The sequence below is a fragment of the Girardinichthys multiradiatus genome, chromosome 10 (assembly GCF_021462225.1).
Source record: "Girardinichthys multiradiatus isolate DD_20200921_A chromosome 10, DD_fGirMul_XY1, whole genome shotgun sequence".
Lineage (NCBI taxonomy): Eukaryota > Metazoa > Chordata > Actinopteri > Cyprinodontiformes > Goodeidae > Girardinichthys > Girardinichthys multiradiatus.
Genome location: NC_061803.1, coordinates 10131028 through 10154772, shown reverse-complemented (window position 1 = coordinate 10154772; position 23745 = coordinate 10131028). Strand labels below are relative to the sequence as shown.

The 23745-nt window shown below is 38.2% G+C and overlaps 1 protein-coding gene across 5 annotated transcripts in view; it reads right to left on the bottom strand.

Annotated features, from left to right (window-relative positions):
* Positions 1 to 339: 339 nt before the first annotated feature.
* Positions 340 to 23745, bottom strand: part of LOC124875753 (A disintegrin and metalloproteinase with thrombospondin motifs 3) — a 76506-nt gene continuing 53100 nt past the window's right edge. For 2 of the 5 annotated variants that reach the window (XM_047378134.1, XM_047378135.1), the window contains exons 8-23: positions 19813 to 19956; positions 19572 to 19704; positions 19233 to 19346; positions 18895 to 19043; positions 17366 to 17538; positions 17064 to 17197; positions 14123 to 14246; positions 13930 to 14010; positions 10703 to 10866; positions 10452 to 10617; positions 8966 to 9098; positions 8598 to 8805; positions 7811 to 7940; positions 7047 to 7082; positions 3400 to 3471; positions 340 to 1141 (exon numbers count right to left, since the gene is read on the bottom strand). In XM_047378134.1, the coding sequence (XP_047234090.1) occupies positions 588 to 1141; positions 3400 to 3471; positions 7047 to 7082; positions 7811 to 7940; positions 8598 to 8805; positions 8966 to 9098; positions 10452 to 10617; positions 10703 to 10866; positions 13930 to 14010; positions 14123 to 14246; positions 17064 to 17197; positions 17366 to 17538; positions 18895 to 19043; positions 19233 to 19346; positions 19572 to 19704; positions 19813 to 19956 (2515 nt within the window). In that variant the 3' untranslated portion in view covers positions 340 to 587. The remainder of the gene's footprint in view (positions 1142 to 3399; positions 3472 to 7046; positions 7083 to 7810; positions 7941 to 8597; positions 8806 to 8965; positions 9099 to 10451; positions 10618 to 10702; positions 10867 to 13929; positions 14011 to 14122; positions 14247 to 17063; positions 17198 to 17365; positions 17539 to 18894; positions 19044 to 19232; positions 19347 to 19571; positions 19705 to 19812; positions 19957 to 23745) is intronic. The other 3 variants (XM_047378137.1, XM_047378136.1, XM_047378138.1) reach the window with 3 other exon arrangements.

Below are 23745 nucleotides of genomic sequence, written 5' to 3'. Positions count from 1 at the left end.
TGAGAAGGACCTGTATGTGTGTGACCTACAGATGCACTGAGAAATCATCATTATTTTCTGTTTTTTTTTTTGCTCACTGAAGCACTAACTTGTCTCTTAAAATGACTTTTGGTCAAATATTAATAAAGAAAACTGCATAATGCTGTAATATTGCCAATATTGTCAATTATTATTTTGGCGGCATACTAATGAATCTATGGTGGGCACATGCACCAACATGTTCACAATCCAAGTTCAATAGTAGTTCTAATGCACTTGAAAAAAAGAGCCTAACACAGCTGTACACAGATAAAACATGAATGTAGCTATGCAGTCATCACATTTTGAACATGTCCTGTAGTCTGATTAGTATACAGCACCGTTGTTTTGACTTTTTTTGTTGTCTTCTGCTTCATATTTTACACACAGAGGGCAGAGCACATGCAGACATGCACACATTTTGCTCTGAGGTTTTGCTGAGGTAACCATCACTGGGCTTGTCAGGGTTCACTGGCAAGGAAAAAAACTTGTTACAAAAACAGAGGAAAACAAGAAGTGAGCTGATTATGCAGATCAGTCCCACTAATGCTCACAGCATTGCTCACTGTTCATTGTTGAGCTGATGGGGTTCTATGTCTAGAGTCCCTCTTTGATCCTAAATTGTCCCTTCTTGACCTGGCAGCAACAGGGCCTAAAGTGCTCTTTGGATTGTGTTCTATCACTACACCTCCACTTGAGTCTGGCGTGGGCCACGGTGGCCCTGGAGGTAGACGCGTATCCACATGGGAATCTCTCCTCTCTTTATTTGGCAAGGAGTCGCTGGTGGGATGTGAGGACAGAGCAGCATCTGTTGGTGGAAGAACCTTAGCAGCGGCAGTCGTGGTTGGCGCAGGGGTGCTGGAGAAAAACCTTCGTCTCATGGCTTTAGTGGTTTGTGGCAGGCTCTGAGTGGTGGTCAGCCATGAAGCCTTGGCTGAGGCAGAAGGGGAGAGTGTGGAGGTCTCAGGCTGAGTGTTTGAGCCTGAGTAAGGAACATGTGTTGTCAGGCTTTCTTTTTTGTTGCATGACTCACAGCAAAGCTTATAGTATCCAGGGATGGAACAGTAACGAGCCAGAACTTCCATTTGACAGAAAATTGATTTATCCCCCAGACATGGCTCATCTATTAACAGAAGACAACACAACATTAATAAGCATCACCAAGAGATGCACCAAGAATTAGGCTGGTTACAGGAACCAATATATTCAACTTGATCAGAAGCTCAAAAATCCAATATTTTTCCAATCTGTGAATGCATGAGGACCTACTGGTTCACTATAATCGGTGCAGACATTTTTACTGTTGGGAGACTAGTCAAATTTCTGTTATTTTCAAGAATCAGTGATGATGAATGAAGTCAGAATGCACAAAAGGTTGGAAATCTGCTTGAGAGGAAACTATATTTTCTAAAGAGGTACATCTGCATTCATTCAGGGTCAGATTTAATCAAACTTTAGCAGATAACAGGAAGAGAAAATGTTTTACAGCTAAGTTGATCTGTTTTTCCTTTTGTGCTTTGAATTTGTACATCTGTCATGAAACATGTTGGATTTGGAAATCCCAGTTAAAGTAAGGCTCTATATTCTCCAGGGGATACACTCAGAGACTGCTGTTTTAGTGATGCTAGCATAACATAACTTAGAAAATTTGTTGATATGTCTGGAGAGTATCCAGACCACTTTATCAAACCTTTCTCATTAAAGAAAGTTGTGTTAAATTTGCAACATTTTCTAGTGGTATCGGATACTTTTGGAGACTAATGTAAAATATCTAATACTAACATAATACTAATGTACCCATTTTCAGTTTTCCGAACAACCAGCAAGTGCCACAATCACCATCTCCCTAAATCCAGAGTGCAAATGAATTGTGCACGCATTCAGCTGCCACTGCTCAAATTGTACTCCCAATTGTTCTGGGCTTCATGAATTGACAAAATATAGTTCTTCTGTAGTCCTAATCCAGGGATTTGTCCCTTGGAATGATGTTGTACCACCCATGACTTGAATTGAAGAACAGTACAAATTTCACCTGCCAACACAGGCAGATGAAAACTTTTACTTTAGCTTTTTTCTGACAAATTAAAGTCTTTGTAAAATTGGAAATGTAAAATACAACACACAGTATGCATCTTTTAATAATCATACTTTTTGCTTTTACTTTAATTTCATAGTAAATAGGATCACAAATATCCAGGGTACTCAAAAACAAACTTTGCTAAATACAGCAAGCGTTTTTAAGAAAAAGTGACACAAATGCTGCTCTTGTTGCTGCAACTGACTGCCAACAAATTAAAAACTGTATCCTTTTTTTTTTAAAAAGGGAACTGTGAAAAACTATTTTTTTTATGTTTTATATGTCTTAAGTTGGTTTAACTAGTAAAAGCAAAACCAAAAAAATCACACATAAAAAAATGTTTTTTGACCCGTGGGTAAATTTGGCACACGTGGCTAAAACATTTAGATACAACTGTTGTATTTTTAGAATGGTTTTCCTTCTTACTTTTTGTCTCCCCCACAACATTACTCCTTTCACATGCATTATGCATTTCAATTACATACACATTGTAATTTTGAAATTAAGTGATGTTATTTAGCAACTTTCCTTATTGTGATGTTTGCAACAGTGAAACAATTAAAACCTTGTTTTACATCAATGCCTCTCTCACACACATGGTGTGACGCTGTCTCTGCTCCAAATATGAAACACTAGTGATCACTAATGGCAGGAAGTTTGGAAAATATATTTTGAATGTGTCATATCCAGCCAGTGTCTGTGTTGTGAGTTTGTGTTTTTGTTTATTTCCCCTGGTCTGGTCCTTAGTTTACTTTTAGTTCTGTGTCCTGCCTTGTTAATTGGTTTCACTCCCTATCTCTCCCTGAAGTCTGACCCACACCTGTTCCTAGATCCCCTGATTACTCTGTCTCTCTGTTCATCGGTTCTCCCTGTACTCTCTGCCTGTATTTAAGTTCCTTAAGTGCCTTTGTTCCTTGCTGGATCCTTGTCTGTTGTTTATGCCATTGTTACCAAAGTCATATCTGGTCCCCCCGTGTCCTGGTCTGGATCTGGTTTGGCCTGATTTCGCTTTACCTGCCTGGTCAGCTTACGAGAACAATTAAAGACTCATCTTACCTCCGCTCCTCTGGCTCCTGCCTCCTTCACTGCACGTTGGTTCTACCACAAACGCATTCTCTGACAGAATGCTTTTATAATTAATTTTTTAATTAGAGTTTTTAAAGAAAAATCCTTAATCGGCAGACCAAAGCTTGTCAAAAACCGAAGAATGGAAAGTGCCAGTTTTGATCAGTGCATCTCCATATGTATTTCCGTTTATTCAGTAAAAGTGATCGATTTCGGCCACAGACTTCAAATCTACTTACTAAAAGAAAGTTTCTGCAAGGGCTTTTCAGAAACTCCATGAAATACGGATTGACCCTTCATTGTAGAAGTATCTGCAGTTTGGAAAACAAGAAAGAAAATATTAGTCGGTGGCAGCAAAAACAAAACAATAATAATTACTACGTCAAATACTACAAAAAACGATTGAACATGCCGAAAAGACCCTATTTCTTATTGCATTTTCCAGGAAAACCAGCAGAAATAATTGCTGTGAACTATCTGAGGACAGAGCAAAACAACAAAAGCTGCAGCTGGTCATCAATGAACACACATTTCAATGAAGGACCTAAAATGTCTGCGATTACAAAGTATATTGCGAGCCAAGAGTGTTTTAAACTCCTGGAGTGAGTCATCACTTCAGCACTACTTCAGCACTACTTCAGCACTACTGTTTGCTTTTTAATATTTCTCACCCTTGCTTTTCTCACCCTGTAATTGAGAGGAAAAAATAAAATAAAAGGTTGGAGGTTGCTGAAACAGCCTGATGAGAAATCATTTATTGTTTTAGTGTTATTCGAAAGCAGTGAGTCTTATGCCACGATTACATGTAAAGATCACTTCCCCCGATGAACGCCTCAAAGTTCGTTCAATGAGATGGCAGAAAAAGTGCCCGTGACAAAATGGGCTGTTAATAACCCTGTTTTAAGTCATTTGGTAGGCTATGACATATCTGGTAAGCTGACAGATGCAGGCTGGCTACCTGAGCAGACAGCCTGACTAATAACCCAACTAATATCAGGTTGTTGTACCTTTGTGACGTTATAAACAGCAGAACAACAAAATGATCTGTAATATTCTGTATAGCAAGGAGTAAGCCTTTGGAAACAAATTTGAAATTATATATTTGAAATGATATATTATATATTTAAAATTGGCTAGGCCAATCCATAATGTTAATGCTACCGTGCTACCATAGCTAGTACTATGTATGTTTTCAGAGAAAGGTTTGGGTTAGGGAGGGAACTGGTAATTGGGTTGTGTCATATAGGTGGTTCACAAAAAACCTAATTGCTAAAAAAAAATCCAGAGATTCTGATTCAATCTCAAAATACATTTTGCTATATTGTGAGCCCGTCATCGTCTTCCGCTTTATCTGGGAGCGGGTCGCAGGGGATGGAGACTCAGCAGAGACACCCAGATGTCCCTCTACCCAGACACCTCCTACAGCTCCTCCGGGCGGAGCCCAAGGCGTTCCCGGGCCAGCCGAGTGACAGAGTCCCTCCAGCATGTCCTGGGCCGTCCCCTGGGCCTCCTCCCGGTGGGATGTGCCAGGAACACCTCCCGAGGAAGGCGTCCAGGAGGCATCCAGTATAGATGCCCGAGCCACCTCAACTGGCTCCTCTCGATGTGGAGGAGCAGCGGCTCTACTCCGAGCCCCTCCCGGATGGCCGAGCTCCTCACCCTATCTCTAAGGGAGTGCCCGGCCACCCTACGGAGGAAGCTCATTTCAGCCGCTTGTATCCGGGATCTCGTTCTTTCGGTCATAACCCAAAGTTCATAGGTGCCATAGGTGAGGGTAGGAACGTAGACCGACTGGTAAATCAAGAGCTTCGCTTCACCACAACGGACCGGCACAGTGCCCCCATTACAGCAGCAGCCGCACCGATGCGTCTGTCGATCTACTGCTCCATTCTTCCCTCACTCGTGAACAAGACCCCGAGATACTTAAACTCCTCCACTTGAGGCAGGAACTCCCCTCCAACCTGAAGAGGACAAGCCACCCTTTTCCGGTCGAGAATCTCGGACTTGGAGGCCATGGTTGTTATATTGTGAGCCTCATAACATAATTCCCTAAGTCACATTTTGGTTTACTGTTACAATATCAATAAAAATATAATGTGCTTGCTGAAAAATTTGTTTTTTCTAGTTTTTGAAAAACATTCAGATATGACTTAGACAATTATGCTATCAGGCTAATGATATTCTTCAACACAATGTAGCGCATTGTCTTAAAAAAGTTTGCTTTTTTGGGGAAAACGCCAATGAAACCCTATAAAGACAGCTGATCTACACATATCCCCTGGCTTATTAATGACAGTCTTAAACAAATTTAAAATCTGTTGCTGATTTGTAGATATATTCTAAAATACCTGATGTGACATCAAAATCATGCATAGTCATCTCCCCACTAATACACCTGGGAAACACCTAAAAATGGTTATTGCAATTGTTCAGGTAAACATCTGGACTACTCACAGCAATCATCTGACATCAGACAAATACATGATAATTTTAACAGTAACCTACAAGTTGTCATTTGTGATGAGATATAAGCCAGAAACTTATATCATATTTTCAACATACTGTATATTTTTTGCATCACGATCTGTCTTTTGGGTGCCTCTCTAAAATAACTCCGGTTTTAAAACGGCATCTCACACAGATAACATCAAGCTGTAAAAAGCATGTGAGTGCATGCATATGGAAAACAAGCTCCCAACCTGAGTCTACTGACATCATACTGTTGGTGTGGGAAACTGCTCTGCATGCCTGACTGATGACTGATTACAATTTTAATAGTTGTAAAGTAAAGACTTCTCCATGAAGGAAGTTGCTTGTCTGTTGATGTGAAAAGTGTCTAAAATAAATTGGTCAAAACAGTTAGTGGAGGAAAAATACTCAAGGACTCACAATTAAATGTCATCATCATGTATAAAGAGCAATATACACTGTTCAGCTTCTCTGCTGCTTGTTGTATGGTTTTTCTAACTGAATGAATAAAGATTTAATCTCATTTTATTCATGGAATTGTATGAATTGTAAACGTTTTAGATTTTGGAGTGTTTTTTTTGAAGATCCTGACTTTTTTACAGAAACAAACAGCATGCTGTGTCCTGTTTTCTCGTTTAAGGTGCATTTCGACAATGCAGCAAAAGAATCCCCTGAAACATAATTTTCTAAAATCATCAAGTTTACCCTACCTGTAAATTGTGTGCATTGCGCTGTAAGGTACACATCTGTATTCTTAATTTAAATAAAAGTCTTCTGACACTGTGAGGGTCACTCTACTATTATATAGTTTTTACTGCTTTGGAAACATAAAAAAACTAGAGAGTAAAGTTTAGCCCTTCTGTTAACTTCCAGTATTACAACAATTGTTTGCCAAAATACCATTGAAATTTGAACAATACAGCAGCTTTAGTTTCAGATAACTGAGTCCTGAATGTGACTTAAAATCTCTGATATCAAACCAATAAAGCATTAATCTAAGATTGTCTCATAGCAGTTATTGTTTAAAGCTAAATAAAGCCACTTTAAACTGTGTGGAAATCTGTAGGTGAAATTGATTCTAAATAACCTGTGCCAATCAGCAAGTCTCGTTTAGCCACTGAATGTGTGAAAAAGAGACATGAAAAGACAGAAGAGGAGTTCCAGTTGCAAAAACGAAAACAAATCATTTTCAGCAATAAAACTGTAATGATCCATTCTGTAACAGCTTTTACACTTGTACTATTTTTTAAATATTGTGCTATTTCACAGCAGTTAAAGTGTGACGCAGAACTAAAGCCCTTCAAAGTCAGAGGAAGTTAATAAAAAGACTGCACTAAAAACTGTGATACATAGTTGAATACAGGAATATAAATAGAGATTATGATTAATCTCCTCTTTCTTCATTAAAATGTCTCACCTCTCATAAAAGGCATTGCAGATACATCCCAATGACCTAATGTACAAGGGACAAGCAGAGTTTGAATTAACAGCACTTGAAACCTAATAGCTAATGAAATACTGCATCCAAGCATACCTTTAACTTTGTTGCAATATTGCAGATGCTGAAATTATGCTGATTTCAATTTGATATATTGCACAATATGTTGTACATTTCTAGTTTGTATCTGACAGATTTTAAATAATTAAAACCTACACAATCCAAAGAGGCAACCTGTCCAGGGTGTACCCCGCCTCTTGCCCTGCTGGAGATAGGCACCAGCTTCCCCGCGACCCACTATGGAATAAGCGGTAGAAAATGACTGACTGACTGACAATCCAAAGATGCATTAAACACACTCACAGTACTGTAGCTATGTGCCTTATCCTAGTAACATTTCAGACCCACAAAAAAATCTGTTTCAAAAAGACAAAGAAATATGACTGCAATGAAGTATGACATTGTTTGCATTGTAACCCAAGCCATGGACTCTGTCTCTACTTCAGTTTTGCAGCTCTTGTGTCTTTCCTTCTCATTAAAACCCATGATTAAAAAAATGGCCCAAGGGGCACAATAATAAAGAAGTAATTAAATTTGTCATATTTACTATTGGATTTGTGCTTACTTTGTATTCAATCTCATTGAATATCCATCTTATTGTTCAGCTGACTTGGTTTTTTTTTCTCATAGTTTGTCTAAGGCTGGCAACAACCCACTACTTGTTGACATTTAGGCAATCTCACCTGGACATGGACTTAGTTTGCAGATAAGGACAGTTTCTGGCTTCTTGCCCTCACATTCTGTGACTGTGCTGTCGCTGGCCTTGCAAGCCACCTGCCTTTGCTGAATCCCTTCGCCGCAGGTCACTGAGCACTGCCACACAACAGTCAAGGACAAAATGTACAAACAGACACAGTTTGGTTGATTCTGACATTTATGTACTCTTATACTTTCAGAATGTTCTGAATAAAGCCTAAGATTTGGCTTTAGAAATTCTGTTAAACTCAGTTTTTTCTGCCTTGGAGGCATTCAAGCAGATAAATTAAAGTTATTATAAGACTCTTCCCGGACTTCACATAATACATCTAAATACAATTTAAGAGTCAATGCTGCTGAATAATAAATAGTGACCATGCAACCACTAAATAAGACTAAATAGGACTCAAGTTTGTTTCCCATCAAACCTATTGGCACTTTAGGAAAGATGTGTAAAAAAACCTAAAAATTAATCCATCTCCTATTTAAACAGCATAATGTTACACTAAAATAACAAAAAAATGTAACATTTGATAGAGTGGATTTACTCAGCAGGGAAAAATGTTGGGATATTTTGTTTTTGTAACAAAATCTTCTCCTTGCCTATAACCTATAATCTTTTTCATTCTTATTTAAAAAAATACTTTGAACTCTTGTGCTATGTTGATCAGATTTGTACTTAAATTTGTACTTGTAAATAATTAACAATTGTCATTTACTAACAACTGACCCCATTACCAATGTACCTTTGAATCTTGAAATATTTTTTCTGACCTGAGACCACGCCCCTGTCCTCCACTGAGCAGGGCATGCAGTGTAGTTACACACCCTCCTCGTCTCTAGGCGATCACCAGTGCAATGTTTGCTGTGGACAGTCCTGCTGGTGCCATTGTGGAGCGACTGCATGCACTGCACCACCCTGGTCTGGTAGCCGGGCTTCCCGCAGGTCTTACTGCAGGGACTCCAGTCTTCTACCACCCACCTGTCCGCACAGCAAATGCTTTAAAGAGTGTTTGTTTTCAGAATATATAAATAATTTTATATGATATACATGGCATGAGTCATGTCTGAGTGGACTTGATGCTCAACATTAAGATTGGTAATAAGGGTAAGATAATAATATCTGACTGAAGTTCACGTACGTGGGCTGGCTGCACTCTTGCACATTACAACGTTTGCGGATGGGTTTAGGCTTTTTGCTGGTTTCACAGAAGTTTCGATGGACTAAACGGCCATCACTCTTCCTCCTGCATCCATATTTTGTGTACTGTATACCTAAGGAAGAAAAAAATAGGTCCAAAGGTGATTTGTGCTTTGTTACATGATGCATTATGTTGCTGGAAGCAATGAAAGTGAAGAACATGGCCAGCAACAATGATTGGGTAGGCTATAATATTTCAAAGATGCTCAGTTGGTGATAAGGGACTAAAGTGGGCCAAGAAAAATATTCTCCACACATTACACCATCCATACCGCCAGCCTGAACCTTCATACAAGGCAGGATGGATCAATGCTTTCATCCTTTCTATGTCGAATCCGACCCTTCCATCTGAATCTTGCAGCTGACATTAAAACTCATTGGACAAGGAATTGTTTTTCCAGTCTGTTATTGTCCAACCTGAGGCTAAAACCCTGTCTGGGTGTCTATCATATTATGGTTAAAGACCAGCATAAGACAGTTTGCGTGAGTACAACACAGTGGTGCAAATCTCTGTTGAACCACATGAAACATTCTGGTGGAGCATTGATGAAAATGGTTGCCAGCAAGTACTTTTTAACCAAAGCATCCCAGCAATATGGTGGAAAAGCAAAGACTACTGACAGGGCAAGTCGCCATGACAGAGACAGTTGCATTCACATTGGTTACAAGTGCTAAGAGAAAGAAGGTGTGTTTAATTGAAATGTTTGGATATTCAAAGACAGAGAAAAGCTTAATAATTAATATTGGTGATGTGTGCTCATCTGTGCAAACTGTGTTTGTGCAAGTCTATCTAACTGAGTGAGTATGAGAGAAATAAATACAAAAAAACTAAGATATTACCGCAGTCAAGGAGGAAGCAAATTCAAATAACATAATTGAATGCACTGTGCTTCCTGTTGTTAACTCCACACTTTGCCTCACTGGATAAAAATGTCAATAGGTGGAAATATTACTTTAAACCTCTGTTCACACGAATGAACCATTTTGTTGCTCCAATTTGATTGGCTGATTCATTAATTGTAATAACAGGTAATTGCAGAAGTATACCTAATGAAGTGGTTGGCAGGTGTATTATATGCATTGTTTTAAATCATGTATGAATTTTGTTTTCCAAACTAATCCAGTAATCCAGGTGTGAGTTATGCTTGTCAACCCACTCCTTTGTAGCCTTACCTTCAAACATTAATGTCTTTCACCTATTTTATGGGTTAAAAACCTTACACAATGTGCTGGATCAAACCCATAACCCAACCATGTTGTGTTTAATCAACCCAAGAGTCGATCAGCCGTATTTAAACAAGGCCTCGGTTAGCAAATGATGACTGGTTTTAGAGCACATCAGCAGATAAGCTATTGTAAAACAATGATCAAAGATTCAAGCATTGCAGTTTGTAGCTCGTTGATCTTTTCCACATACACTCACTGACCTCCGCCACAAGGTTTGGAGCACTGAGACCAGCTCTTCAGTGCCCACTCGTATGTATCCAGCTCGGCAAGAAGCACATTGTTGTTGGTAATAAGTGGCAGCAGGTCCTCATGTATTATGTACTTATAAGTCAAGCTAACTTTGACATCTTCTTCCAGTGGAATGACCTGCAACAAGTAAAAGATAGGTTATTAGAAAAATCTACAAAGCTGGTCAAATTTAAAAGTAACCTTTAGTATTAGCCTCACTCACCAGTACTACAATGCCTTCATGCAGAGGACCAGTTGTTTTTAATGTCTCTCTCTCTCCATCAATTGAATATTCCCACTGTAAACCATTTTCGATGAAGGTCTTTGATTCAGCATCTTCACTTTTTTCATTTAATATGAAGTGCCCAGTAACTTGATTCTTCACAGCTGAGTATTGAGGAAAAGGCCATTTAATTAGATATAGATATATATATTTCTTTTTATAATGATATCTTTGATATTTTCTCAAAGTGAGAAGCCTCACTGTTGTGATGACCCATCACTAATTCCTACCAGTAAAGTACCACGTGCTCTTCAAATTAGTTATTAAACATTAGAAGGAAGAAAATGTAGAGAAAGAGAGGATTCTGATGAATGCCACTGAGAGTCAGACTTTATTCTTATGGCATAAAAACTGCTTGCGCTCCTGGGTGTTATCGCTCAGGTTTAAAGAAATCAAAATTTTATAAACTAGTAGAAATTTTTTCTTTCAATAACATTATATAAGGCTTTTATCAGCAGGCAGAATGTAGACAGCACTCGAGTTTTCAGTTTCCAGTAATTGGTTTGGATAAAGAGGGGAGGTGATGAACTAAAATATGGCACTGTAATTATGTGTACCCGAACATTATTTCTGCCTTGTCAAACAAACACCTATAGACAAGATGTAAAAATGTTATTTAATTCGGTACTGATCTGGTATTTTCTGTGTTTTTAAATCAAAATGATCACATTAGTTATGAATTTCACTATTTTGAAGCGTTAATTTTCTGTTGTATGCTGAAAATTTGATCAGGAATGGAACAAGGGGGATGTCATGTACTCTTGAACTCTTAGTAGTCATGAAAATTAACAATGATAATTTAGTTATTATTTCTGAAAGCTAAAATCATACCTGATCTACTCTCAGCAGAGCTGGTAATCTGTCATTTCCCTGTGAGGTTTGAGCATATCCAATAATAACTGCTTGTTGTGCTTTTCAATCCTGCACCTAGAATCAGTCATGTGTTGAATATGCATAACAAGTGGCTGTGGGTCAGTGGGAAGTGTGGTCATCTTACAGTTGGAAAGCTGCAGGTTTGATTGCAGGTTCCTCCCCTGTCACATGTCGATGTGCCCTTGGGTGGGGTACTTAACCCCTGATCTGCATATACAGTAGATCAGGAGGCAATGTATGGGTGAATGTGACTCTAGTGTTAAATGTGCTTTGAGTGGTTGGTAGGACAATATTAGCATATTGTGATAAAGTTAATTATTTTCCATAATGTCATGATGAAAATTTAACATTCATATATTTTAGATTCATTGCACACTAACTGAAATATTTCAGGTCTTTTATTGTCTTAATACAGATGATTTTGGCATACAGCTCATGAAAACCCAAAATTCCTATCTCACACAATTAGCATATTTCATCCGACCAATAAAAGAAAAGTGTTTTTAATACAAAACACGTCAACCTTCAAATAATCATGTACAGTTATGCACTCAATACTTGGTCGGGAATCCTTTTGCAGAAATGATTGCTTCAATGCGGCGTGGCATGGAGGCAATCAGCCTGTGGCACTGCTGAGGTCTTATGGAGGCCCAGGATGCTTTGATAGCGGCCTTTAGCTCATCCAGAGTGTGGGGTCTTGAGTCTCTCAACGTTCTCTTCATAATATCCCACAGATTCTCTATGGGGTTCAGGTCAGGAGAGTTGGCAGGCCAATTGAGCACAGTGATACCATGGTCAGTAAACCATTTACCAGTGGTTTTGGCACTGTGAGCAGGTGCCAGGTCGTGCTGAAAAATGAAATCTTCATCTCCATAAAGCTTTTCAGCAGATGGAAGCATGAAGTGCTCCAAAATCTCCTGATAGCTAGCTGCATTGACCCTGCCCTTGATAAAACACAGTGGACCAACACCAGCAGCTGACACGGCACCCCAGACCATCACTGACTGTGGGTACTTGACACTGGACTTCTGGCATTCTGGCATTTCCTTCTCCCCAGTCTTCCTCCAGACTCTGGCACCTTGATTTCCGAATGACATGCAGAATTTGCTTTCATCCGAAAAAAGTACTTTGGACCACTGAGCAACAGTCCAGTGCTGCTTCTCTGTAGCCCAGGTCTGGGGATGCGGCACCTGTAGCCCATTTCCTGCACACGCCTGTGCACGGTGGCTCTGGATGTTTCTACTCCAGACTCAGTCCACTGCTTCCGCAGGTCCCCCAAGGTCTGGAATCGGCCCTTCTCCACAATCTTCCTCAGTGTCCGGTCACCTCTTCTCGTTGTGCAGTGTTTTCTGCCACACTTTTTCCTTCCTACAGACTTCCCACTGAGGTGCCTTGATACAGCACTCTGGGAACAGCCTATTCGTTCAGAAATGTCTTTCTGTGTCTTACCCTCTTGCTTGAGGGTGTCAATAGTGGCCTTCTGGACAGCAGTCAGGTCGGCAGTCTTACCCATGATTGGGGTTTTGAGTGATGAACCAGGCTGGGAGTTTTAAAGGCCTCAGGAATCTTTTGCAGGTGTTTAGAGTTAACTCGTTGATTCAGATGATTAGGTTCATAGCTCGTTTAGAGACCCTTTTAATGATATGCTAATTTTGTGAGATAGGAATTTTGGGTTTTCATGAGCTGTATGCCAAAATCATCCGTATTAAGATAATAAAAGACCTGAAATATTTCAGTTAGTGTGCAATGAATCTAAAATATATGAATGTTAAATTTTCATCATGACATTATGGAAAATAATGAACTTTATCACAATATGCTAATATTTTGAGAAGGACCTGTATGTAAGTCCTCCCTGTAGTTTGCCAGAAGCCATTTAGAGGACACTGCAAACATTTGGAAGGATGTGCTCTGGTTAAATTAAATAAAACTTTACCTCATTTGCTGAGAAGAATGGGTAAACAAATCTATCTCTAGGTGTGCAAAGATGTTACAGATATACCCCAAAAGACTTGCAGCTGTAACTATAGTGGAAGATAGTCCTGCAGAGTATTGACTCAGGGAGGCTAAATATAAATACTAAATATAAAGTTTTCAGATTTGTATTTGTAAAATAGTTTGAAAACTATGATTTCCTATAAAACATATTAAGGTTTGGTTGTAAATTCATACTTTTGCAAGTTAGCAAGAAAACTGAACTAAAATATTTTTTTTTCTATTTAATATTTTCATATAATCTGAACCAACAGAATTAAACACTTTCAAAACAGAGAAAGGATGTGAAATATACTCACCAATTATATGGGGGGAGGTATTGTTTTCTTCAATGATTATATGCCGGGCTCCCATTGGGATGTCAAACATTTTAAGCATTCCTTGAAATAAAAACAGATTGGGTCAGCTCAATGCAACAAACAGTGACCACTTTTGGGGATTAAAGCTGCAAATTATTTCAGCCTCAATAATTAGATACAACATTAAGTTTACCATTCTTTTTCGGGGTCTTAGTGAGTGTTAGCTTCACAGTCCGACAGTGGGAGTTATCCCCCTCGCAAACTCCACATTTATCCTCTTCTTTGTAAGAGCCAACCTCCTTGTCGCAGCCTACATGCTGCACAGAAAGAATCCAGACAGACAATCAAATCAAAACAACTTTCATGCACACTGAGATTACTTCTCAGGAAAAATGATGTCATGTGTGGACATGGCTTATATTTGCCTTTCATGGTGCCTTTTTTAACATGATGATTTTCTGGGAAAGACACAGACATAGTATAAAGTGCAGCCAAAACAAAACATTGAGCCTCTTTATGCAAAGATTAAAGCCTAAAACTTTATGTACAAGGTGAATAACATAATAAAACACAAACTGTGTAGACTTACTAAAAGTGCAGAGCTGAGCACATTTTCAGTCCAGACTATTTACAGTTTGCACTAAAATATTTGATGGCGGTCTACTATGAACAATTTTGTCAAAAGCACACCACTAAAGGTTAAGGCAATTTGTGAAAACAGTATTTCACACACATACCTAATTCAAAATTCCTTTAAGAAATCTACTGCATAAAAACTGAAGTCTGGTGAAAAAAATAACACAAATTAGTTTGTGAATAAAAATAAGGAAACTTAAAATAAAATTTACTGTATTTTTATAATACAGGTGCATCTATATAATATCTCATTTATTTTAGAAATTTAGCTCAAAAAGTAACCCCCGTGTATTATGTAGGGTTTTCATTTTAACACATTTTGGTGATGGCTTACAACTAATTAAAACAATTTTTTTTTTTCCCCACAAAATCGTTATGTTGTTTAAGACAGCCAGTGTTTTAATTCAGAAATCTTGTGAAACTGATAAGTATGTCCATGTAATGCATAGTATATACACGCAAAACTTGAGCTTCTTTTACATAAAATTATTGCATTAATGTGTTGTGGCATAGAGGAGATCAACCTGCGGCTGTGCTGGGGTGTTAAAAAAGGCCAGGTTGACTAAATATGGGCCTTTACCTTGTCTGCATTGTTGGGTCTAGTGTCTCATCTTCATCTTAACAATACTCCATAGATTATCTGTGGGGGAAATATTAGGTGACTTTACTGGCCAATAAAGCACAGTGACACTATTGTCATTAAACCATTTATTGATACTTTTGTCGGTGTGGGCAGGGGAGTCCTGCTGGAATATTTGAGTAAAGCTTTTTAGCAGAGGGAAGCATAAAGTGCTCTAAAATGTCCTGGTAGATGGCTGCGCTGACTTTGGAAATGATAAAACACAGTGGACCAATGCCAGCAGATGACAGGACTCCCCAAATTGCCACTGACCGTGGAAATTTCACACAATGGACCTTAAAAACCTAGTATTCTGTACCTCTCCACTCTTTCTCCACACTCTGAGACCTTTATTTCTTAAAGAAAAATGTATTTCATCTGAAAAGAAGACTTTAGGCCTCTCAAGGTTATCATTAACTCTGTTGTTTTTACCCCTTTTACTACCATATATTTTCTTCCACTTAATTTTCTATTAATATGCTTGGATGCAGCACTCTGTGCTAGCTTCTTTAGCAGTGACCTTCTGAGGTTTATCCTCCTTGGTTGAAGGACTTCTGGACCATCTTCTCAATGATTATGTAGGCCATAACATAACATTTTTGTGTTAAAAATAATTTTTTTGGGTGGCCTATGCAATATTTATATTATTAATAAAATTTTTGGTTTTCATATGCTGTACCCCATCATCATCAACATTCACTGTAATAAACACAGTCTGTGTGTGATTAATTTATGTAGGATTTCACTTATTTAATAGAATTACTGAAATAAATTAACTCTTTAGTGATAATCTAATTCAGTGACATGCACTTGTATATTTTTTTATACTATATTTTACCCTTTCATATTATATCATTATTATACCCTTATACCCATCATAAAATATTCAATTTTAATTATTACCTGACTTTTTTTTTTCTAATGCAAAATAATTCTCTTTTATGGCGCTTACTATGATATCAATTCACTTAAACCTTATCATATTACTGGAGTTGGGTTTTTGCAATTCATGGAAGAATCATTTATGGGAGACGTTTGACTCCAGTAAACTTTTTGCATTCAGTAGCAAAAAGAAAATGTTTTTTTCTGCTTTGTTCCTGAATAACCAAGTTAAAGACATAAAGAGGACTCCTCAAGTATTAAATCTAATTTTCATTTGGAAAAACAACTCTGACGTGATGTTCTTTAAAAGTTTTAGTGCGAGTGTCCAATCAATTTTGATTAATTAAAAGCACTTGTCTTGGTGTCATGATCACAAGTGATGGTAGGATGGACAGACAGACAGACAGACAGACAGACGGACAGACAGACAGACAGACAAACAGACGGGCGGGCGGACGGATGGGTGGGGGTTGCTATGATCTGTCATGGTGAAGAACAAGCAGAGCCAAAGACTGAGCTCTTAAACTACTACATTCTAACCATCAACTATAGTCATGAGATATATACAATGACCGAAAGAACAATATCCCAAATACAAGCAGCTAAAATTAGCTTCCTCAGTGGATTGGTTGGGCTCAGCCTTAGAGAAAGGGGCAGGTCTAGAAGAGCTAATGATCTTTTGAATCAGGAGTCAGTTGAGTTGGTTCAGGCTACTGAACAGTGCAACATCAGGTATCTCCCACTATGAAGAGAGCCCAGGGCACATCCAGAACTCACTGGAGGGAGTATATATTGCTGTGGGGAACAACTTTGGATTCCCTAGAGTGGGCTGAAGAGTATCACTGAGGATAGTAATGATGGGCTCCTCCCCGAGACCTTTATGGCCCCTGCAGCCCAATCTCAGATATATAATAAGTTCCTAATACACGCTGTAAGTCTTTGTATGGCATATGATTTTTGTTTTATCTTTCAGATGACTGTTTTACTTAAGACTCACCAGACACTCTCCTCGAGCGCAGACACTGAAGGGGTCTGTGTAGCTGCACCTCGTCCCATCATGCATCACCTGGTTCATGAACACCACCTCTCCGGTGTCCTTCGACTTACAGCTTAACTCACATTTATGGGCCTCTGGAAACACACAAACAAACATTCGTACAGACAGGTTTGTCAAAGTATCTGTCAGATCCGAAAAACTGATCCACAGATAAAACATACAACACACACAAATTCAAGTGTTTGAGACGTTTTATCTCCTTACAGGTAGAGGCAGCTTTAAGAATACCGTTACAGACTTACCATCCGGGTGCTCATATGGCAGCCAGGTATGCTTGATGTTGTTGTGGTATTTGTTGCTCCGCTGGATGCATTGTTGAGCCCGGAAGTCTTCATAAGGCCCAGCGCACTCCTCAGTGTTGCACATCTGGTAGTCAAAGGCAGAACCTGGGCAATCTCGACCCCCGTAGGCAGGCCTGAAACGTGACACCAATAGTGGTGATGTTATATTACTCATAAAGACCTAGAAACAAGTGTTCTTGGAGTGATTCTAGTTAAGCTTAACTACTTTGACTTTTTAATTATATTTGAAATAATGATATTATGCTTTAAAACCCCAAAGGTTTAGAAAATACATACAAGATAAAAAACATTACAAGCACTGCTATTGTTAAGGAATCCTATTTTCTGTCCTTTATTCCAAAAAAATAAAGCATTTTTTTAAGGTAAAACATTTTCTTAGTTTTGTTCTTCTTGACCACGTAGTATGCTTAGAATCCTTTTCTGTTTTTCTTTGACAATACCTTTCCCATTTTGGATTTTGTTAGGGACTAGGTCGGTTGTTGCATGTAGAATGTGCTCAGTCTACAGGATGAAAAAATTATTTGTTTCCTCATTATGTGCAACATCTTGTTTGACTGGCTGCTACAGATCTGACTTTTCCCACACTTTCTGTCATTGGCAACAAGTCCGAGTTGTTTACATCCTCAGTGTGAAGTTACTAACTGATTAACTTAACAGAAAATTAATAAGAAATTTTTTTTTTTTAATACCATGACCTAATGCACCCCCCCACCCCCACCCCCCATCCCCAAACTCTTCTAATAGCCTACTACAAATTAGTGCATAATTTGGAAAGGAAATAGAAGGAAAATAAGATGAATTATAGGCGCAATCGAAATATTTAATAAAAAAGCATCCCCAGCAGCATAATGTGACCTCCGTCTTGTTTCTCCATGGGGATAGTGTGTTCAGCAGGATCTGCACTGTTAGTTTTTCTCCACGTATAGGGTTTTGTGTGTAGCTGAAAAAGTAAAATTTTCTTCTAGTCTGAACCAGACTTTCCTCCACTGCAACCCAGAATTTTTGTGAGTTTCTTTCATCAATGGTTTTCTTCTTGTGACACTTACATAAAGGCCAGATTTGTGGCATGTGGCAACTCACAACAACTCTCATATCTGACCTTTGGATCTCTGCAGCTCCCCGAGAACTACCATGGGTCTCTTGGCTGCTTCTCTGGTTTACACTCTCCTTGACTGTTCTGTTAGTTCAGCTGAACATGTCTTGGTAGGTTTGCACTTGTGCTATACTTTTAATAATATTCTTTTATCAGATGATGGACTGAACAGTGCTCCATGAGATGTTCAAAGCATGAGATTTTTTTTTATCTTTCCTCCCACTTGGAAAGTACACACTACCTTATTTTGGTCAATCACATAAAATCCCATTAAAATATACTTAAGTTTAACATGGCAAAATATTAAACGATTCAAAGGGAATACTTGTGAAGGCTGTTAAAATGCACTGTGTCTCATCACTGCTTCAACACTCACAGAGGGTCGTTGCACTGTCTGCTGCGGGAGCGAACTCCACCTCCACATGTCCTGGAACATGATCCAAACTTTGACCAGGAGCCCCAGTTACCATCATGCCCCTGCGGCTCTTGGCTGGACCTCCAGATGCAATGCCCCTTGAAGCACCACTGAAAAATTAGATAAGATGAAAGTGGTTTCTGATCAACGGAAGTGATGAAAGACAAGTCAAATTATCCAGAAACATCATAAATGAGATTTCTGAAAACATTTAATGTTCAGTATCCCTAAGAATTCCACTTTTCACCAATCAAACAAAAAAGCTGGTACATAAAATCTCTTTCAGTGACATGTCCTACCTTTCCAGGTGAACACTCTGTCCCATCTACTGGAGGACCTTTTTTGGTTTTACAGAAATACTGGTTATCAGGGTGGCTGCACCACAGCTGCTTGCAAGGGTCGTAGGTTTGAAACTAGATGATCAAGATCATTTGTTTTTTATTATTTAACACAAATATCTGTTTTTTTTATTTCTCTTGCATCTCAGAAATTAGTTAGTTCACTGTATTATCAGACAACAATGTTCTCTTTGATAATCTTACATGATAAAATCTAAATCAGGCATTTCTACTCACTCAGAAAAAAGAATGACTTTTTTTAGTCAATACAATAAATGTATACAGGTATGCAGGACTTACAGCTGTGCACTTTTTGTAACCAATGCCAAAATCAAAGCGGCACTGCTCATCCATAGAATAATTAATTCCAGGAAGCTCAGGAAGCTTAGGCCACTTGTGTTCAAAGGGATCATCCAGTAGGCAGTCATAGGAGCTGTGAAAAAGATTAAAATAGGTTAAACCTAAATGTTACATATCATGAGGGATACTGGGAAAACAGAGCTTAACTCTTATAGAGTAGTATCGGAGCAGAAGGACATACTGAATATATCTGTTGAGCTCCTGTTTGCTGCAGCGTGACCAATGATAACGATGGAAAGCTGCTTGGACAAGTGGGGCCATAATGCTGCCCATACTGGTTTCATCAGCACAACGATTCCCCTGGCCATCGTGCTCCATACCCAGCCTATGGGCCAAAACAAGCTGATCAGACATGTTTATACAAGCTAATGTATCATGTTTATAATTGGTACATAGTAATAACTTCAGCAAAACAAAATTACATGCAAGTTAGTAGGACTCATGTTAGCGGTTTATCAGATAAAGGAAAAGTGAGGTGATAACACTAATATAGTAACCTATTGCTTCCTTTATTATAGGTTAATATAAGAAAAAGTTAAAAAGTTAAAGTAAAAAAGATGTAAATTGCAAATGCTGATTTTGTTTTTTTTGCATTTTTGCTTTTTTGTGGTCACACTTAAATATTTCACATCATCAAAATAATTTTGACATCAGACAAAGATGGCCTGGGTAAATATAAAATGCTATTTTATAACGATCATTTTTAGAGAAGAAAACACAACACCAACAAACTTGATGCTATGTGAAAATATAATTGCCCCCTCCTCAATTTCACTAGCAACACCAGGCCTGGTTACTGCCAGACCTTTTAATCATGAAATATGTTTACAGTGTTGTATAATGCAAAGTAGGGTAAAACAGCCGTTCTCAATCCTGGTCCTCAGGGCCATCTTTCATGTTTCAGACGTTTCACTGCTTCAGCACACCTCTTAAAATATTACCTCCTTAACATGCTATAAAGTGCTGCAGAAGTCTATTAATCATCCACTCATTTAAGTCAAGTGTTTGGCAGCAGGAAAACACCTAAAACAAGACAATGAATCCTGAGGACGAAAGCTAAAAACCATCTAGCTACAAGATGTCAAAAAGCAACAAATAATGGCCCTATTTGATGATAAAGAAAGTAGGTAAAAACTATCAGCCTCAAAAAGACTTCAAATCCATTTCTAAGGCTTTGGTGTGTTAAGGTCTAGGCCTGAGTTGCTGGAGAGTAAGCTAAAGCTCATGCATGCTGGAAAACTGTCTAATGTGGCCTAATTAAACCAACTCTGCAGAGCAGAGTGGGCCAAAATTCCTCCTCATTATCACAAATGCTTGACGTTAGTTGTTGCTGCTAATGGTGACATCACCATTTATTAAGGTTAGAGAGAAATTACTTTTTGAAATAGGTCCAGGTTGATTTGGTTATGATTTTTAAAATGATTAAATATCATAATTTTAAAAACTGTATTTCTTTTCTGCTCATATTATTTTAAACATCTGTGTGATGAGTTTAAAGATTAAAGAGAGCAAATATTCTTTGAAGGCACTATAAGTTATTATTCCTTTCTTTCATTTTTCATTTATCAAATTAATTGATTTTATTGACAAATCCAATATTTTTGTTTTGTTATGTATAATGCTTTAGCCTGCTCAAGATTGCAGAGACATTAGATCTAACCGTAACTAAACTGCCCGCTATAGGTCCAGTATTCTATGTTTTTAGTAATATAAATCTTCTCTCCTAACTCTGGAATATTAACCAGTTCTTCCATGTCATTCACCTCTGTTTAATTCATAAACACAACAAACTGAATGTACAAAAATCAGCTGAAAAATCCCACAATCTGCATCTAAACATCGTAAAACAATATAACAAGACAGAAGAGTGCTGGAGATAACCACAGACTGATTTACGAGACACCCTATTGCTTTATGAGCACCATTCCTACTAATTACTAATTATTTCCCTATTGTTTTACGCATGAACATCAATCACGATGTGTTGTGTGAATTTGATTGCAAACAAGTTATGCCAAGCTTTTCACAGTGACTGCACAAAAAACCCTAGGTGCCAGGATACCAAAGCTTATAAGTAAAACTGCATCAGGGGGTGAGTTTTTAACTGCATTATCCAATAAAAAACATAACAAACAGCAACAAAGTGATAACATTTTGTATACTTACGTAAATTGTTTGAATTTAACCAGTGATTACTATAGGAGGTATCTTAAATGACTTCTTGTTGGATGTCATTCACAGGTTCACAACTTACTAGACCCCTTTTAGGTCTCAAAAGGATTATTAATTAGTATGTGAAGTGAAATCTTTCTAAGTTAGGGTACTATGAAAATATACCAAAGCGGGCGATGGTGGCTCAGGTTGTAGTGGTTCGAACTAAATAAAGCTCTTGTCAAATGACACCAGAATTGTACATCTTGACTAAAAGAAAAATGCTGGTAGTGACGGAAAACCTACGCCACTCATCATCCTGGGCATACTGTAACATGCCCATTGTAATGTTTTGCAGTGGGCATGTGGTAGCAAGTGGTAGCATCATGCTGTGGGAATAATTTCCTTCATCAGGAACGGAAAAAATTGACAGTTGATGGGAAGGTGGTTGTGACTAAAGACAGGGGAATCCCTAAGAAAACCCTGTTAGAGGGTGCAAAATGCTTGAGCTGGACAACATACTGCCAGAGCTATAGTCCCCAACCAATCTGACAGATCTTGAGCTATTTTACAAGTGAGAATAGACATAAATTTCAATTTCCTGATGTGTGAAGCTGATAGAGACATGCCCTAAAACACTTCGCTGAGAACCACCTTAGTGGTTCTATAAAGCATTTATTCAGGGGGACTAAATAAAATGGTTCACCGTTCTTTTCTACTTTTTATCATAAAATATTTGAAAACCTTTTTTCATTTTCTTTCCACTTCAAAATTCTGAAATACGTTGTATCATATAACACCCCAAAAAGTTACAGTGAAGTTTGTGGTTGCACTGTAAAAAGACCAAGGGGAATTAATGGCTTTGAAAGGCACTGCGTATTCTGCATCTTGGCAGTGTACATACAAGTGCTATAAACAGTGCAATCTGGGACAGAACACATGTTGGATTTACATATGAGCATAATAGCGTGTGCATACATTAGGTTGCACTGTTTATGTCACCGGTATGGCCATCAGATATAAAAATGTTCAGTGCTTTAACCCAAGTGTGTACTTGGGTTAAAGCACACAATAGCTGATTGAGAGAAGTCAGGAAATGCTCCTTAGCTCTTTGTTGCATTATAACTCTTAAGCATATTGAAAGCAGAGCCTAAATAACTATCAAAATCCATCATAATATAGATCAAAAAAATTACGAGATTATCTGCATACAGTAATTGCTTAAATATAGTACCACCAACCTTGACATTGTTTTTTCAGTTATTTACCTGCTTTGATCAATCATCAATGCAGACATTACAAGACAAGACAAAATTCTGTTCAGTAAGCAATAAGAATTTCTTATTAAATGTCAATAGGACTATGAGGAGAAAGCTTGTGCTTAATAAAAAACTGAATATGTATGTTTCTTTTTCCATGTGACATAATCACTATAACATATTCATCCATCCAACTTCACCTCTCTGTGATCCTGTCCATAAAGTCAAAAGATTATCTCTGCATGCAAGAAGAAGACAATATGCTATGCTTGTATCCACAAAACAGGCTCAGACTCAGGAACATCAAGTTTTTCATTCAACCAACCGGAACGTGTTTAGACTGACAATATCAAAGAGTGATGGAGGATGATAATAACCCACATATAGCCAGTCGAGACTGTCAAGACTTGAACAACGGACGAACCCAGAATGCAGACTAGCAGGCAGCATGACGGTAGGTGAAAAACGATTTAATAAAAAACTAAAACTCACTCTCAGAAGAGGCAGGAACAAAACAATAAATGGGCTGGTAAGACAGACATGGCATGAACCGAAAAACAAGACATGAGCAAGATCTGAAAGCAAGGCATGAGCATGATTTGAAAACAAGACATGATTTGAGAAATGTTTCCGTGCCGAATAACTGAACAGGTGTGTATATATGGAGTGTGAAACAGGTGGAACAAAGAGACAGATTAGCTTGG